Source organism: Girardinichthys multiradiatus, chromosome 23 (assembly GCF_021462225.1).
Source record: "Girardinichthys multiradiatus isolate DD_20200921_A chromosome 23, DD_fGirMul_XY1, whole genome shotgun sequence".
Lineage (NCBI taxonomy): Eukaryota > Metazoa > Chordata > Actinopteri > Cyprinodontiformes > Goodeidae > Girardinichthys > Girardinichthys multiradiatus.
The window spans coordinates 42,821,420-42,837,041 of NC_061815.1; the positions used below are offsets into that span (position 1 = coordinate 42,821,420).

Here is a 15,622-nt window from a genome sequence, read left to right on the forward strand (position 1 = left end):
TCAAAATGAGTGTTCTGTGCTGAATACAGAATTTACATATTATTCAACAGATCTCGCTCTGCAGAGTTTTCTGGTTTGCGAGGGCAGATAATATGGGCTTTCATTTCATCAAAGACACAAAGCCAGAAAACTGCTTCGTGATCTGCAAATACCCTTCTCATTGTGGACTATTGTAAAAGCTTTAAAGGATAATTTGAACAACATGGGGGGAAGGTGTATCATATCAGAATTGTGGAAATCTTGCTCCACTTACACTTTTACATCTTTGCTGAGTATGAGAGTCCCTAAAATTCTAAGATGAATATTTGCTGCTTTAGAAATTTAATCCTAGTTTTCTGAGTGCCTCAAGTGTTGTAATGGAGGCCATTACATCTGCTGTGTGACTAGATACACATCTTAAACCTTCCTCTAGGTGGCGCTGTCTGTGGCTGCAGAGTTCTGGGAACAGGGAGACCTGGAGAGGACCGTCTTGGAACAGCAACCCATTGTAAGAATTGAACAAGACAAGCAGGCTTATCAGTGTACAAAGTTATATTTCTGTAAAATACAAATGTGTTATGGGATTATTGGTCTATGTTACTTTTATGTCAAAATTGCAGAAACTTTCTAAAGCATTTTTGTTTTTTGGCATATTTACATTAAGTTTAACTTGTCAGATCAGGCTGATTCATTCCCAAGGTTTTTACCATGCTGCTAAAGAACCTGAGCCTTAATGAATTATGCTTCCATCGTAACAGCCAGTTTTCAGTCAGGCAACAGAGACTTCAGCTGAGAGTATCCCCTGCTCCAGAGGATGTTATAGATGACCTTTACAATAATGTAGCTGCAAGAATCCAAGTCTGTCTGTGAAGAAACTTCTGTTACTAAGGCAAATCTGCTGAGAAAAACAGTTTACACAAAGCTAAAAGGTTGTTCTTGTAACATCACAGCTAGAACTACATTATACAAACCACATTCAAGGAGGAACATAAACTTTGGAATTACAAATCTATAGTGCAGCCACATTTTCTGCCCTTCCAGGTGAAGATGTGCACAAAGCCTTAAAATATTGCTGTAGCATCAACTCATACAAAAAACCAATCTCTAACTTAACTGCTTCATTTAAAAAAATATCATGTTAGGAAATAACAAAATCAGAGGTGGCACAATAACTGGTACCCCTTACAATGCCTTTAAAATAACTCTAACTGAAACATATTTAAGTTATAGTCTACTTTTTAAGTTGATCAGAGTGTCAAGGAACTTCTAATCAATGACTCTCTGTTCCACTGGGGCTTGACACAGACATTAATTTCATTTAGCCCGAATTTCATTTAGTCTAATTTTATTTTTCCACCTCTGATGGTGAGGAAAATACTTTAGGTCAAACAATCCCCAAAGGTCACAAATTAAAAAATATTTCTGTCCTACCACCACAAAGGTTAGAGGTTTGCTAAATTTTGCTGGAACTTTAACTGGAATCGCATGCTTTGGTCAGGCAAGACAGAGATTAATCTTTTCGGCAGTAAATATTCTAGGTTGATCACATGTGAAACAAATTATCATTATGGAGAAAAGCACATCAACCAACTGTTGAGTATGTTGGAAGATATGTCATGCTGTGGGCTTTTTGTTTTCTTCCAAAGACCCAAGGAACCTTGTTTAGAGTCCATGGCATAATGTGCTCTTTTCAACAGGGTAATGATACAAGACCTATGAGCAAATCATCACTAGCTTCAAAACAGAATTACCACCTCAGTCCCCAGATCTGAATCCTATAAAAAACGTGTGTGGCAAGCTGAAGAGAAGAGAGCTTTGGGGAAAACACAAGAACTCCCTTGTCTGAATGTCCCAACAGAAGAAGGCTAAATGAAGTCTTCTCTGCACTGTGTCAGAGAAGGCATTTACGCAAAGTATTAACAGCAGGGGTACCACTGTTCATCAACTAAATCTACTAAAGAATTTTGGAGACTAAATTTAAAAACACCACTTTGTAATTTGGTAATACGATTAAAATCAGTGTCTTTAAAAAGACATAGGAACTGATGAATCAAAGTTGTTTGATATAAGAGAAAAGGCGAGGTAAGCAAATAAATTACAAATTAAAAGTTATTAAACTAAATAGATTAAATAAAAATAAAAATATATGTATTTCCAAGGATCATGCATGTAGGTAAGGAGACACTGCATTTAAATAAAATATAGTTTTGTTGTTGAAAAGAAAACACATAAAAACTAAACTGCACATTAAATGAAAATTCAGTTTCAATTCAGTTTATTTATATAGCGCCAATTCACAACACATGTTGTCTCAAGGCACTTCACAAAAGTCAGGTACATACATTTCAATTAATCCTAACCATTGAACAGTGCAGTCAGATTCAGTTATTTATTCAAATTGGATAAAATGTTTCTGTCTGAGGAAACCCAGCAGATTGCATCCAGTCAGAGACTTGCAGCATTCCCTCCTCCCGGATGAGCATGTAGAGACAGTGGACAGTCACTGGCGTTGACTTTGCAGCAATCCCTCATACTGAGCATGCATGTAGCGACAGTGGAGAGGAAAAACTCCCTTTTAACAGGAAGAAACCTCCAGCAGAACCAGGCTCAGTGTGAGCGGCCATCTGCCACGACCGACTGGGGGTTTGAGAGAACAGAGCAGAGACACAAAGAGAACAAAGGAAGTACTGATCCAGGAGTCCTTTCTATGGGAAGGAAAAGTAAATGTTAATGGATGTAGCTCCTTTAGTCGTTTCATTTAGAAATAAAGAACATATAAACTCTGAGCCAGTTTTCAAGGTGAGAGTTTGAAAGAGAGCACATATAATTAGTTACAGTTAAGCTCAGTCAATCGCCATGTCTAGGAGAGAGTAAAGGTTAAACACTAAAAGACAGGGCCATGTGGGTCATCGGTAGAGGGTGAGCATTAAGTTGTTGCCAGCAGAAGCTCGGACGATGCCGCTCTCCAGAAAGGTGTCACAGGTAGACACAGAGTCAGGCCAGGTGTAGCTTCTAGGAAGAGAAAAGAGGGAGAACAAAGTTAAAAGCTGAAATAACAGCAAATAATGCAAAACTGGAGAGTAGTGTGAGAATGTAGCAAAGAGGGTGAAAGTGGTCATTATGTCATCCAGCAGCCTAAGCCTATAGCAGCATATCTACAGAGATAGTTCAGGATAACCTAAGCCAGTCTAACTATAAGCTTTATCAAAAAGGAAAGGTTTAAGCCTAGCCTTAAAAGTAGACAGTTTGTCCAGCTAGAGCCCACTGATGGTCATTGTTATACTAAAAACCACAACGATTGGGATACCTTTCTCTGTCAGATTGACCATAACCATTGGAAAAGAGAGGGGGTCATACAAGTAGCAGAAATGGAGGGTGTGTTTGCACCTCAACCATAACTGAGCTGGTTTAGGCTAAACCTGACTCCCCATTACTCCATCCAACAGGGAGGGAAGAAGACGGAGGTAAAAAATAAGGAAGACAGCTCAGGATAAACTAAGCCACTCTAACTATAAGCTTTATCAAAAAGGAAAGTTTTAAGCCTAGCCTTAAAAGTATACAGGGTGTCTTCCTCACGGACTTAAACTGGGAGCTGGTTCCACAGGAGAGGAGCCTGATAACTAAAGGATCTGCCTCCCATTCTACTTCTAGAGACTCTAGGAACCACCAGTAAACCTGCAGTCTGAGAACGAAGTGCTCTGTTAGGAACATATGGAACAATCAGATATCTGATGTATGATGGAGCTAGATCATTAAGGGCTTTATATGTGAGGAGGAGAATTTTAAATTATATTCTGGATTTAACAGGGAGCCAATGAAGGGAAGCTAAAATAGGAGAAATATGATCTCTCTTTTTAATTTTCATTAGAACTCTTGCTGCAGCATTTTGAATCAGCTGAAGGCTTTTAACTACATTTTGTGGACATCCTGACAGTAAAGAATTACAATAGTCCAGCCTTGAAGTAACAAATGCATGGACTAGCTTTTCAGCGTCACTCCTGGACAGGATATTTCTAATTTTGGCAATGTTCCAGGGATGAAAGAAGGAAATCCTAGAAACCTGTTTAATATGGGATTTAAATGACATGTCCTGGTCAAAAATAACACCAAGGTTTTTTACTTTATTATCAGAGGTCAATTTAATCCCATCCTGTTTAAGTGATTGACTAAGCAGTTTCTTTTTTAAAGACTCCGGTCCAAAGACGACAACTTCTGTCTTGTCTGAATTTAGAAGCAGAAAATTTAAAGTTCTCCAAGTTTTTATATCTTCAAGACATGCTTGTAGTCTATCCAACTGGTTGGGCTCGTCAGGATTCATGGATAAGTAAAGCTGAGTATCATCAGTGTAACAGTGAAAATTTATCCTATGCTGCCTGATAATTTGACCTATTGGAAGCATATATATAGTAAAGAGAATTGGTCCAAGTACTGAACCCTGTGGTACTCCACAATTAACCCTGGAGTTTAAAGATGATTTATCATTTACATGAACAAACTGGAATCTGTCAGACAGATAAGATTTAAACCAGCCTTGCGCTGTTCCCCTGATGCCTGCAGCATATTCCAGCCTTTCTAAGAGAATATTATGGTTGACTGTTTCAAATGCAGCACTGAGATCTAACAGGACCAGTACAGACACAAGTTCATTATCTGAGGCCATAAGAATATTATTAGTGACTTTCAGCAGAGCTGTTTCAGTGCTATGATGAGCTCTGAAGCCTGACTGAAACTCTTCAAACAGGTCATTGCTGTGTAAATGCTCACACATTTGATTAGCAACTATTTTCTCAAGAATGTTAGATAAGAATGGAAGATTGGATATAGGTCTGTAATTTTTCAAGTCATCTCGATCAAGCGAAGGTTTCTTAAGCAATGGTTTCTTAAGCAAAGGTTTAATTACAACTACCTTAAAAGCCTGTGGTACATATCCATTTACTAAGGGTAAATTAATCATATCTAAAATGGGGCTGGTAATCAGCGGGAACACTTCCTTAAATAATTTGGTTGGGATTGGGTCTAACATACAAGTTGAAGGTTTAGATGAAGCTAATATTTCTGATAACTCAGGAAGCTTCACAGAATCAAAACAGTCCAAACACAAATCAGGTTCTACAGTTACTTCCAATGTTGTCTCACTTGCTGAGGATGAAGTAATCATCTTCGGGAGTATGTCAAAGATTTTCTTTTTAATTGAATAAATTTTATTTTGGAAGAATCCCATAAAGTCATGACTGCTAAGAGCTAAGGGAATGAATGGCTCAACAGAGCTATGACTCTGTGTAAGTTTAGCAACTGTACTAAAGAGAAACCTAGGATTATTCTTTTTCTCTTCTATTAATGATGAGAAATAAGCTGTTCTAGCTTGGTGAAGTGTCTTTTTATACAACAGTAGGGTATTTTTCCAGATTAAGTAGGAATCCTCTAGGTGTGTAGATCGCCATTTTCTCTCCAATTTTCTAGCATTGTGCTTTAAAGTACGCAGCTCTGAATTAAACCAGGGAGCTAGCCTCCTATGAATAATTACTGATCTAAAAATTGAGAGTAAGGGCCTGGTGGACAGTACAAAACAACAAACAGAAGTGCTTTTAGTGCTTTGCAATTTGGATGTGGAAAACTAAGGATTAAATATTCAAAAGAGTTGTAGCTATTGATTGGTCTGGGACTAGTCAATAAATCAGACTGAAAGATGGTTGCTACTCCTCCTCCTCACCCAGTATTTCGAGGAATGTGAAAATGTATCTAATTAGAAGGAGTTGACTCATTTATAGTAACATAATCCTCTTGCTGCAGCCAGGTTTCTGTGAAAGAAAATAAATCAATCTGATTGTCACAAATCAGGTCACTAACTAGCAATGTCTTTGAAGAGAGAGATCTTATGTTCAGTAAGCCACATTTAATTGTTTTATTTTTCTCTTTGGTCTGAGTTGTGTTTATTTTTATTAGATTTTCCAGATTTCCTCCTTTTAGATTATTTTTCAATCTATTCAATTTTGGCTGTGGGCGAGACACTGTCTTAATACGGTAATGGGTGGGTAGCAGTACAGAAGCTGCAGAGAGGAGTGTTAAACTACGACCCTGCTTCCTGGTCTGAACCCTGGGTTGTCAGAGTTTTGGAGAACTAATAAATTCGGCCAGATTCCTAGAAAGAGCTGCTCCATCCAAAGTGGGATGGATGCCATCTCTCCGGATCAGACCAGGTTTTCCCCAAAATGTTCGCCAATTATCAATGTAGCCCACAAGAAAAGGATATATTTTGGCCAAATGCAAAATAAATATTTCATAGATATAGTAGTAATAGAAAACTGGTGTCTTGTATTTAGATGGGATACAATCTCAAAGAATGTCGTTTTCCAGATTATTTGTTTATAATAAATCTTTTCTGGCAGATCTTTTTCTCTTTAATACAGTTGGATGTGACAGGAGCAGAATACAAGAGTTACAGGTTATAAAGCAGGATATTTTAGCCCTTCAGTTTAACACAGAGAGAAAGAGAAGGACATGAGGACAGAGAACAAGGGGCAAAAACACAGACAAAATGAAAAGACAGATTAAATTCCCTGTGGTGGCAGTGTTGAGCAGAGAGAAGCCATTATGTGGAGCACTGATTCAGAAAGATCGGTCACTGTGGCCTTGACCCAGCCCACCATACCATCCCTGGCTCTCTGCAGCATCCTTGGTTTCATTCCCTCATGTCCTTGAGATGCTCCAGGCACTCCGAGCTTCATCCCGCATGTTTTCACCTCCAAATTTAATAGCATCTATCAGGAGGGAAACATTTTCATTTTGATACCGTTTGCACTTGTCCAGCAGAGTTTGTGACTCACCATCATCTGCTCATGAACATCTGTTCTCTTATTTGTAGGAAGATTAGAAGTATACTAAATCTAAATTAGAATAAATATTCTAAAAACTAAAAGGCTAGATAATTATATAAAAATAAGTGTGCATAACTTATTATTTACCTATTTTCTCTTTCTGGGTAGAAACATGATCTTTGAAGAACCATTACTATTTGAACTGTCCTTGCAGAATGATCATGAATTACACAAAGGTGCATACAGGCATGTATAGAAAATTTTAAATGTGAACGGATTGAAGTTTTGCAACAGAGTGTCATTGTTTTCGTAATAGATCTGACCCACATACTGAAGAACACTCTGAAGGAGAACTGAATCAGTGAAAGGTGTTTTTTTTACAAGTGAGACTGGAACGAGAATGGGTGAATCGGCAACTGTATGGAAAGAGGGGGAGGAGAACTGGTGAAACCAAGAACTATTATGTTGTGGAATTAACAAAAAGTAACTATAATAAACAGAAAAACGGCTTACTAAGTAAGTGCAGTCCGGTCGCCAGGGGTACAGGGATTCGGGGTCCAGGTTTACAAAGCGGAGTAATCCAGATGGTTTCTCTTGTGCTGTTGAGTGAGATTTGGTGAGATCAGGAGTTAGTTCAATGTTCAGTTACTTGTGTTGGAGGGTGGGCTTATGCCTTGGTTCAGAAGACGGAGGAAAACAGGAGGCTGCCTGGTTGGTCCTTGGGAACGTAATCCACAAAAACATAGGTAGTCTTGATCGTCCAGAAACTTCCGGAACCGAAGTCAGTGTTCAGCTAAGGTAATCAAAAGATTCAGGTTTTAGCCTGCGAGGGAACATACACAAAGTCAGTTTAGAACAAAGAACGAAGCATAGCTTAGTAGTGGCTGAGCTTGTTACCACTGAAGGCAAACAGTCTGCCATTGAAGTGCTGGCAGGCTCCTGCTTAAATACTCCTCCAAGCAATCAGCAGATCAGTCACACCTGTCACCCAGCACACCTGAGAAACTCCAGCACCATCTGGAAACTGAAAGCAAAGTCAACAAACAAAACACACACACACATTGAACCCAGACCCCGACACAGAGAGCCAATAACACCAAAGAAAATCAATAATTCAACTGTCTAGAGCCAATATCTGACTCCTTGCAGCATTGTAATCTAGACATTTAATGCAAAGGTCCTGCTGTGTGTAATGGAATTTTCTTATCAAAGTGTGAGAGAAGTTGACTCACAACATGAGAAAATCCGGACTTTGTCTTTATAAGTTTTATTCAAAGGCATTCAGCGTTTGAATGACTCTGTCACCGAGCAAGTCAGTTAAGCAGAGCCACGAACACCATTTACACACAGTATTTATACCAAACATGACAGTGTTATCTCAACTTCCTGCTCGAAAGTTTTGAGGCTTGATTTGGTTTTTATAGAGAAACTTTTGAGCTTCTTGTGACTTTGTTTAATGGGTTCTGTGGTCATTTGTCAAAAACTTTATATTTCACAACCAGAATAGAGTTAAATATAGAAAACATATTAATTAATGTGCTAAAGCCATAAGCTTGCCATGATTTCACAACACTGTAAAAATAATAAGAGTATAGTCTTGGTTCATTAACGTGTTTCTTCTTTCTCTTGTTAAGCCTATGATGGACAGAAACAAAGCGGATGACCTACCAAAGCTGCAGTGTGGTTTCATCGACTTTGTTTGCTCATTTGTATACAAGGTTAAACATCATATCTTTCAAATGCAAACAATTTATTCTTTTACATTTATTCTTTCAAATTTGTTCTGTGGCAAGTAGCGTTTTAAAAATAGTTGCACAATATATTTGTTTTTATTAGGTAATTAGAAATGAAGCAATGTTTTTATGGTTTTGATGCAAAAAAGCTGCATTTACAGTACAGACCAAAAGTTTGGACACACCTTCTCATTTAAAGAATTGTCTTTATTTTCATGACTATGAATATTGTAGCTTTACACTGAAGGCATCAAAACTATGAATTAACACATGTGGAATTATATACTGAACAAAAAAGTGTGAAATAACTGAAAATATGTCTTATATTCTAGGTTCTTTAATGTAGCCACCTTTTGCTTGGATTAATGCTCCGCACACTCTTGGCATTCTGTTGATGAGCTTCAAGAGGTAGTCACCTGAAATGATTTTCCAACAGTCTTGAAGGAGTTCCCAGAGATGCTTAGCACTTGTTGACCCTTATGCCTTCACTCTGCGGTCCAGCTCACCCCAAACCATCTCGATTGGGTTCAGGTCCGGTGACTGTGGAGGCCAGGTCATCTGGCGCAGCACCCATCACTCTCCTTCTTGGTCAAATAGCCCTTACACAGCCTGGATGTGTGTTTGGGGTCATTGTCCTGTTGAAAAATAAATGATGGTCCAACTAAACGCAAACCGGATGGAATAGCATGCCGCTGCAAGATGCTGTGGTAGCCATGCTGGTTCAATATGTCTTCAATTTTGAATAAATCCCCAACAGTGTCACCAGCAAAGCACCCCCACACCATCACACCTCTTCCTCCATGCTTCACAGTGGGAACCAGGCATGTAGAGTCCATCTGTTCACCTCTTCTGCGCCGCACAAAGACACGGTGGTTGGAACCAAAGATCTCAATCTTGGACTCATCAGACCAAAGCACAGATTTCCACTGGTCTAATGTCCATTCCTTGTGTTATTTAGCCCAAACAAGTCTCTTCTGCTTGTTGCCTGTCCTCAGCAGTGGTTTCCTAGCAGCTATTTTACCATGAAGGCCTGATTCACACAGTCTCCTCTTAACAGTTGTTCTAGAGATGTGTCTGCTGCTACAACTCTGTGTGGCATTGACCTGTTTTCTAATCTGAGCTGCTGTTAACCTGCGATTTCTGAGGCCGGTGACTCGGATGAACTTATCGTCCGCAGCAGAGGTGACTCTTGGTCTTCCTTTCCTGGGGCGGTCCTCATGTGAGCCAGTTTCTTTGTAGCGCTTGATGGTTTTTGCGACTGCACTTGGGGACACTGTCAAAGTTTTCCCAATTGTTCGGATTGACTGACCTTCATTTCTTAAAGTAATGATGGCCACTCGTTTTTCTTTACTTAGCTGCTTTCTTCTTGCCATAATACAAATTCTAACAGTCAGTAGGACTATCAGCTGTGTACTGTATCCACCTCCTGCACAACACAACTGATGGTCCCAACCCCATTTATAAGGGTTGAAATCCCACTTATTAAACTTGACAGGGCACACCTGTGAAGTGAAAACCATTTCAGGTGACTACCTCTTGAAGCTCATCAACAGAATGCCAAGAGTGTGTGGAGCAGTAATCAAAGCAAAAGGTGGCTACTTTGAAGAACCTAGAATATAAGACATATTTTCAGTTGTTTCACACTTTTCTGAACAGTATATAATTCCACATGTGTTAATTCATAGTTTTGATGCTTCAGTGTGAAGATACAATATTCATTGTCATGAAAATAAAGAAAACTCTTTGAATGAGAAGGTGTGTCCAGACTTTTGATCTGTACTGTATATCATTCATATCGTCTAACCTCCATAGGAGTTCAGCCGTTTCCATGTGGAGATCACCCCCATGCTGGATCGTCTCCTGAACAACAGGAAGGAGTGGAACGCTCTCAAGGAGGTGCACGAAGCCAAACTGGCAGCCATCGAGGCCGCTAAGAAGGCCACAGAGGAGGCAGCTCAGACCGCTGCAGCAGCTAAACAAGGTAGGGGAACACTTCAACAGGGACTAAAAAAGTCTTGTTTACCAGGTTTAATATACATTTTAGGAAGCAAACTGTTTCAAATGGGCTGAATCATGAATGTAATTTATTTCCTTACCTTCTCCTTTTTTTTCTTCCTTCCTTCAGCTGCAAGTGCATCCCAGTCAAAGACCTGTGTTCTGAGCTAGAAAGTCTGCTGTAACCCCCGGAAGACCACTGCATGTTTGGTGTAAAGCATAAGGTCTTTTTCAGCTCACACCTGAAAAATCTATCTTATAGAAAATAAATTTTAGTTCTCCTAACTTATGAATTTATTAAATCAACTTTTAATTTTTCCTCTTATGCTTTTCCTCTGCACTGTTTCCTTCTCTTGCCAGAATGTTATTTTTCTTCTGCACAGCGCATCGCTCATTTCTGAAAATCACACATAAGACAGAGAATATTGATGATGAAGGGAGTCTTTTCAGAAATGTAATGCAGCATTACTTTGCCAGTCTCTATGAACTGCTTGTAGTTGAGTTGTGGCATTTTCCAAAACAGTGCAGGCTATTGGTTATTTTTAAAGTTTTTAAGATGTATTAATAAATAACAAGGCTGCAAAATTTCAACTTAAATGTAATTTATTTTATATTGCTGACACATTTTGTGACATTTGCTGTGTTGAAATGGATGCCCTGCTCATTTGTTTGCATGCTGTAAAATAGATATTTTTTATATTATTCCAGATAAAAGGTAAATGCTTGTATAATGGCCATTGAGTTTTTCTCAGTTTTGCAGCATTAATGTTTCTGTGCTGTGTACATTAAAATCTCTCTGACTTCATTGACTGAAGCTATTTTTAATGGTTAGCAGAAAAATTGATTATGTACGAAAAAGAAGCTTTTTTTTTACAGTTTGAGAAATGTGAAGCTTTTTTTCATCTCTTTGTAAAAATAGGTTATTGGCATTCTTATATATTGTTTTCTTGCTTAATATGGTCGAGTGACTGAACTACAGACATCAGATTTTCTCTGTTAGAAGTAATTAAAGATGCTTTGTCCATTAAAGATCAGAAACCAAAATTCTATGCAATTTATTCTATGAAAAGTTAAAGTTATGTGTCACATATAAGCAACTAATATTTGAACTGGGCAAATGACTGAAACTAGGGTGCATAGCGGTGAATTTTGCTGGAATGATGCAGGACTCCTGCAGGGTACATCTATAATATACACTATCTACCAGGTGCACTATTTGCTTGTATTAGTGTGTGCAAACTTTAGTTAATGTGCCCACCAAGAGCCATATATAACACTGTTAAAAAACTCAACATGATGCCAGAGAAGGATAATGAAAACTGATTGCAACAAGAATCTCCACAGGGGGGCAGTTAAGGTGCTAATTTCATCGCACCAATTCCTCACCCCCTCCCTCCCTTAGAGGCTGCAGTTTTGTAATAATGGATACATAATCTAAAGTGTGTCGTCACTGGTGTATGACGTAAGTTCCCATGATGTAAGAGGCTGTGCTGGGAGCTCAAAGGATTGCCGTATACGGTGCTGATGATCAGCGAAGCTTGTAAAGCTCAGCTCTGACGCAGGAACATCCCGTGACTGCAGACAAACAAGACAGGGGGAGAGCAGCAGCTGCAGTACACCCAGTGAGCCTACAGGAAGGGAGATTCAGCCTCATTCTAACTGTTTGGGGGCAGTCGTGACTACAGTGCTGGCAGCCAGTAAGCCAGTGGAGAAAGCAATGCAATACTATTTATAGGACAGCTATGCATGGGCTGACTACAGTTTCCAAGCAGAGAAAGTCACTTGACTAGTTTGCCCAGTGTTTCTGCCACACTGTGCCCAGTGTTCCGATTATGAAATGGTGAAATTCATACAGTGTCACACATCAAACTGATTTACCCACATTTACCCAGGTGCAATGAATGAATACATAAAATCATTTCTGTTTCTTTTTATTTCCTTTAAGTTGTTGAATTTAATTGATCATGAATTGAAATAAATGATCTTGTTATATACAGTTGTAGTGAAAATAAAGTACACCTGCTTAAAATTGTAGGATTTTCAATGTTCAACTTGTTGAATAAGGAACGATTTTGTGGAATTTGTGGTGTGTGCCTTTGTACGCTTGGAACTACATTTAAATAGATTTCCAGCCAGGTAAAGCCCAAATCATCTACACTTTCAAACCTCAAAATTGGCAGGTTGTACTTTCTTTTTACCATGACAATATTTAATTTTATTTGTTTAGTATTTGGTAAACACAGGTGTCGCACTTATTGGCACCCCTGCTGGTAATACTTTGTCTAACACCCCACTTTCTAAGGTCAACACTTCATCTTCTTCTACAACATTTGACAAGGTTGTAGTATACAGAGAGAATTATCTAGGAGTATGATTCTCGCTTTGGGTGCGAGAGGTCTCGGGTTCAAATCCCAGATGAGCCCCCACTTATGTTACAACCCTCTTAAGGAAGTTCAGTAATGGCACTGGGTGTAACATAAAACAAGGAAAACCCCTTAAGATGTCTGTGAGTGAAGATTCAATTTATTTCACAATATTGAAATGGTAAAATTACAAACATACAAGTTTAAAACACAGTGAAGCTTTAAGCTTCATGGTCTCCAAAATAATTAACAACCCCCCCCCCCCCCACTAAGTATGAAAGCAAAATATCTCTAGCTAAGAGTAAACTTAAAAGTACAAAGGTTGAGCTCCCTGCCTGACCACAAAACAGGAGAAAAAGTGTTCAAACAAAAATGGCAGAGAACCTCTACCAGCTTCCACTGTGAGAAGAACAAAAGAACCAAACTTTCCTTCTCAGTTACCCAATGACAAGGTATCCACACAAAACAACTGTACAGCTTTTCAAAGTACACCACACAAACAAGATCACACCAGATTAACGCCCAGAGGAAAAGAGGGGCAGGCGACACATCTGAGGTGAAGCTCTATGGAGTGGCTGACGAGCTGCAATACATCACACCTGTGGGAGCAAGGTAAACCTGAAACACACAAGAAAAAAGTAAGGTCGATCCTGAGTCCCCCTGGAGGCCAGTGACTGTAACATTGACCATTACTGTCTACACAATCTCTATCATTCTTCCAAAGTCCTGGGGTCTCTCTTATACTCTCTTCAGTTCAGCCCAACCCACAGGTTATGTACAGGATTTAGGTCTGAGGAGTTGGCCATGAAAGAAGGTTGATTTTGTGCCAGTGTATGGTCCATTTTACGGTCCAGGATGGGTACACACTGGGGTTATCCACTCCAGAAACTGGACTCTGGCAAGGTCGAAAGCGTTCCAGGGGTTTGGTGTGAAAGCCATGAAAGTCCCAGTATCCATTGCAAGCTCCATGTATGATTGTAGAACACAACAGACTTTTTCCTTGCATGCCTTGTGAGCAACCAGTTAGTGTGTACTTAGCCACTAATGTTTGTTATGGAGACTTTGGAGCCACAGATTACGAAATTCTTAGACTATTTGATCATCTTCAAAAAGTATGAATTACAAAAATGTGTTTGTTTGTTTGGAAATGATAGAGGTACAGATATGTTTTTAGGACATTGTGTTTCACAGCTGGCTTAGGAGTGTGCATGAAACTGAGGTCTGAGGATCTCTGGTAAGGGCGTTGCTCCTACAATCAGGTCTTGGAAAAGCAGTTGAACATTAGTCACTGTGAATCAAACATCTGGGGACACTTAGAAAGACCACAGTCAAGGCATGAACTCATCTGCCTTGACCAGTTTAACGGGAGATGACAGCTACAGAGAAAAGGACAGATTGCAGTTAATGATAAGGAATATATCCAGTAGTACCTAGAAGCCCAAGCTGGATCTGGTCCTACTGAAAAGAAAGCACTTTAATATATGATTAAGTTTGGCTGTTGCAGTAAGTGCTAACACTAAAGAAAAAAATATAATATAACTGCTAACTCACTCTAATCCATCTCAAAATAGATATTTTGTAAAAATGACTTGGATTCATTACAGATGTCCTAAAAGCGTGCTTAGAGTTCAGCTTCAACCAACCAATTGATCAATCCACTAATGGCAGCCCCATCCCACATTGGTAAATAAATATCCCTTCTTCTCATTCAATTCCCAAAATATCAAAGCATTCTGTTTAACCTTCTTTAGCATGCTTACTTTGATATTTTCTCTGCAAGGTGCTTCACAACATCTCTAACTTCTTTTTCAGCTGTACCTTATCAAAATCATTATTGCTGCTCTACTCTGCACTCTTGAGAGGTCTTAGGTGTGAGAAGGCGTGAAGGACCAGAACAAAGTCAGTAATAGAGTAGACATATCCTTGGAAAGTTATGTTATTGAAGTCTTAGCTTTAGTTTTATCTGATTTCAAACGTTTTTATAGAGTCTAATAGATATGATAACATATAACTGAAACTGTAAGACTATAAGAAGGTCTAACAATAACAAAAAACAAGATGGAGTAGAACAGCTTTCACCTTTGTATCTGTGCCCATGACTCTTGGTTGCAAAGTAGATAAAATGCCCACTAAGGTGTGAAATTACAGAGATGGTTCACTTCCAGTCTTAAATGAGAAAGGGATATTAAAGAAGCAAAATGAGATGGCAGTAATATGATCTGAAGAGGACACTGGATGCAACCTTCTTTATCATTGTCTCAGCTTTTCTTTATACATGCATAAAACCAAGCCAATTTATCTCAGTCTGTGCAGGTGTTGTATGTGTGGCTGCCTGGATCAGCATGACTCATGAGGACAGTTTAAGAGGCTTATCCAACAACTTGAACAATAAGCAGGATCTATGCAGAAAGCAAATGTATCACAAACTGAAATACATTGAGTCTACCTGCATTTGTTCAGTGACGTAACACCAGTGCTCCATGAATCAGAGTTGAAATACCCTGAGGCGTTCTCAGATGTTGTTGGGTTAATATTGTTTATAGACAGCAGAAAATGCATTTCTTACAATGTATACTGGCATTTAATCAGATTACAGATTAATCTGTTTTATTCACGACCCAGATAAACATTTGTATTGCTCATCTGTAAATCACAGCATCTCCTACAGGTCCTTCTCAAAATATTAGCATATTGTGATGAAGTTCATTATTTTCCATAATGTCATGATGAAAATTTA

The 15,622-nt window shown here is 38.9% G+C and overlaps 1 protein-coding gene across 2 annotated transcripts in view; it reads left to right on the top strand.

Moving 5' to 3' along the window:
• Window positions 1–11,569, top strand: part of pde6a (phosphodiesterase 6A, cGMP-specific, rod, alpha) — a 42,482-nt gene extending 30,913 nt beyond the window's left edge. For both annotated transcript variants that reach the window (XM_047352769.1, XM_047352770.1), the window contains exons 21-24: window positions 413–487; window positions 8,429–8,512; window positions 10,340–10,508; window positions 10,653–11,569. In XM_047352769.1, coding sequence (XP_047208725.1) covers window positions 413–487; window positions 8,429–8,512; window positions 10,340–10,508; window positions 10,653–10,693 — 369 coding nt within the window. In that variant the 3' untranslated portion in view covers window positions 10,694–11,569. The remainder of the gene's footprint in view (window positions 1–412; window positions 488–8,428; window positions 8,513–10,339; window positions 10,509–10,652) is intronic.
• The last annotated feature ends 4,053 nt before the right edge of the window (window positions 11,570–15,622 follow it).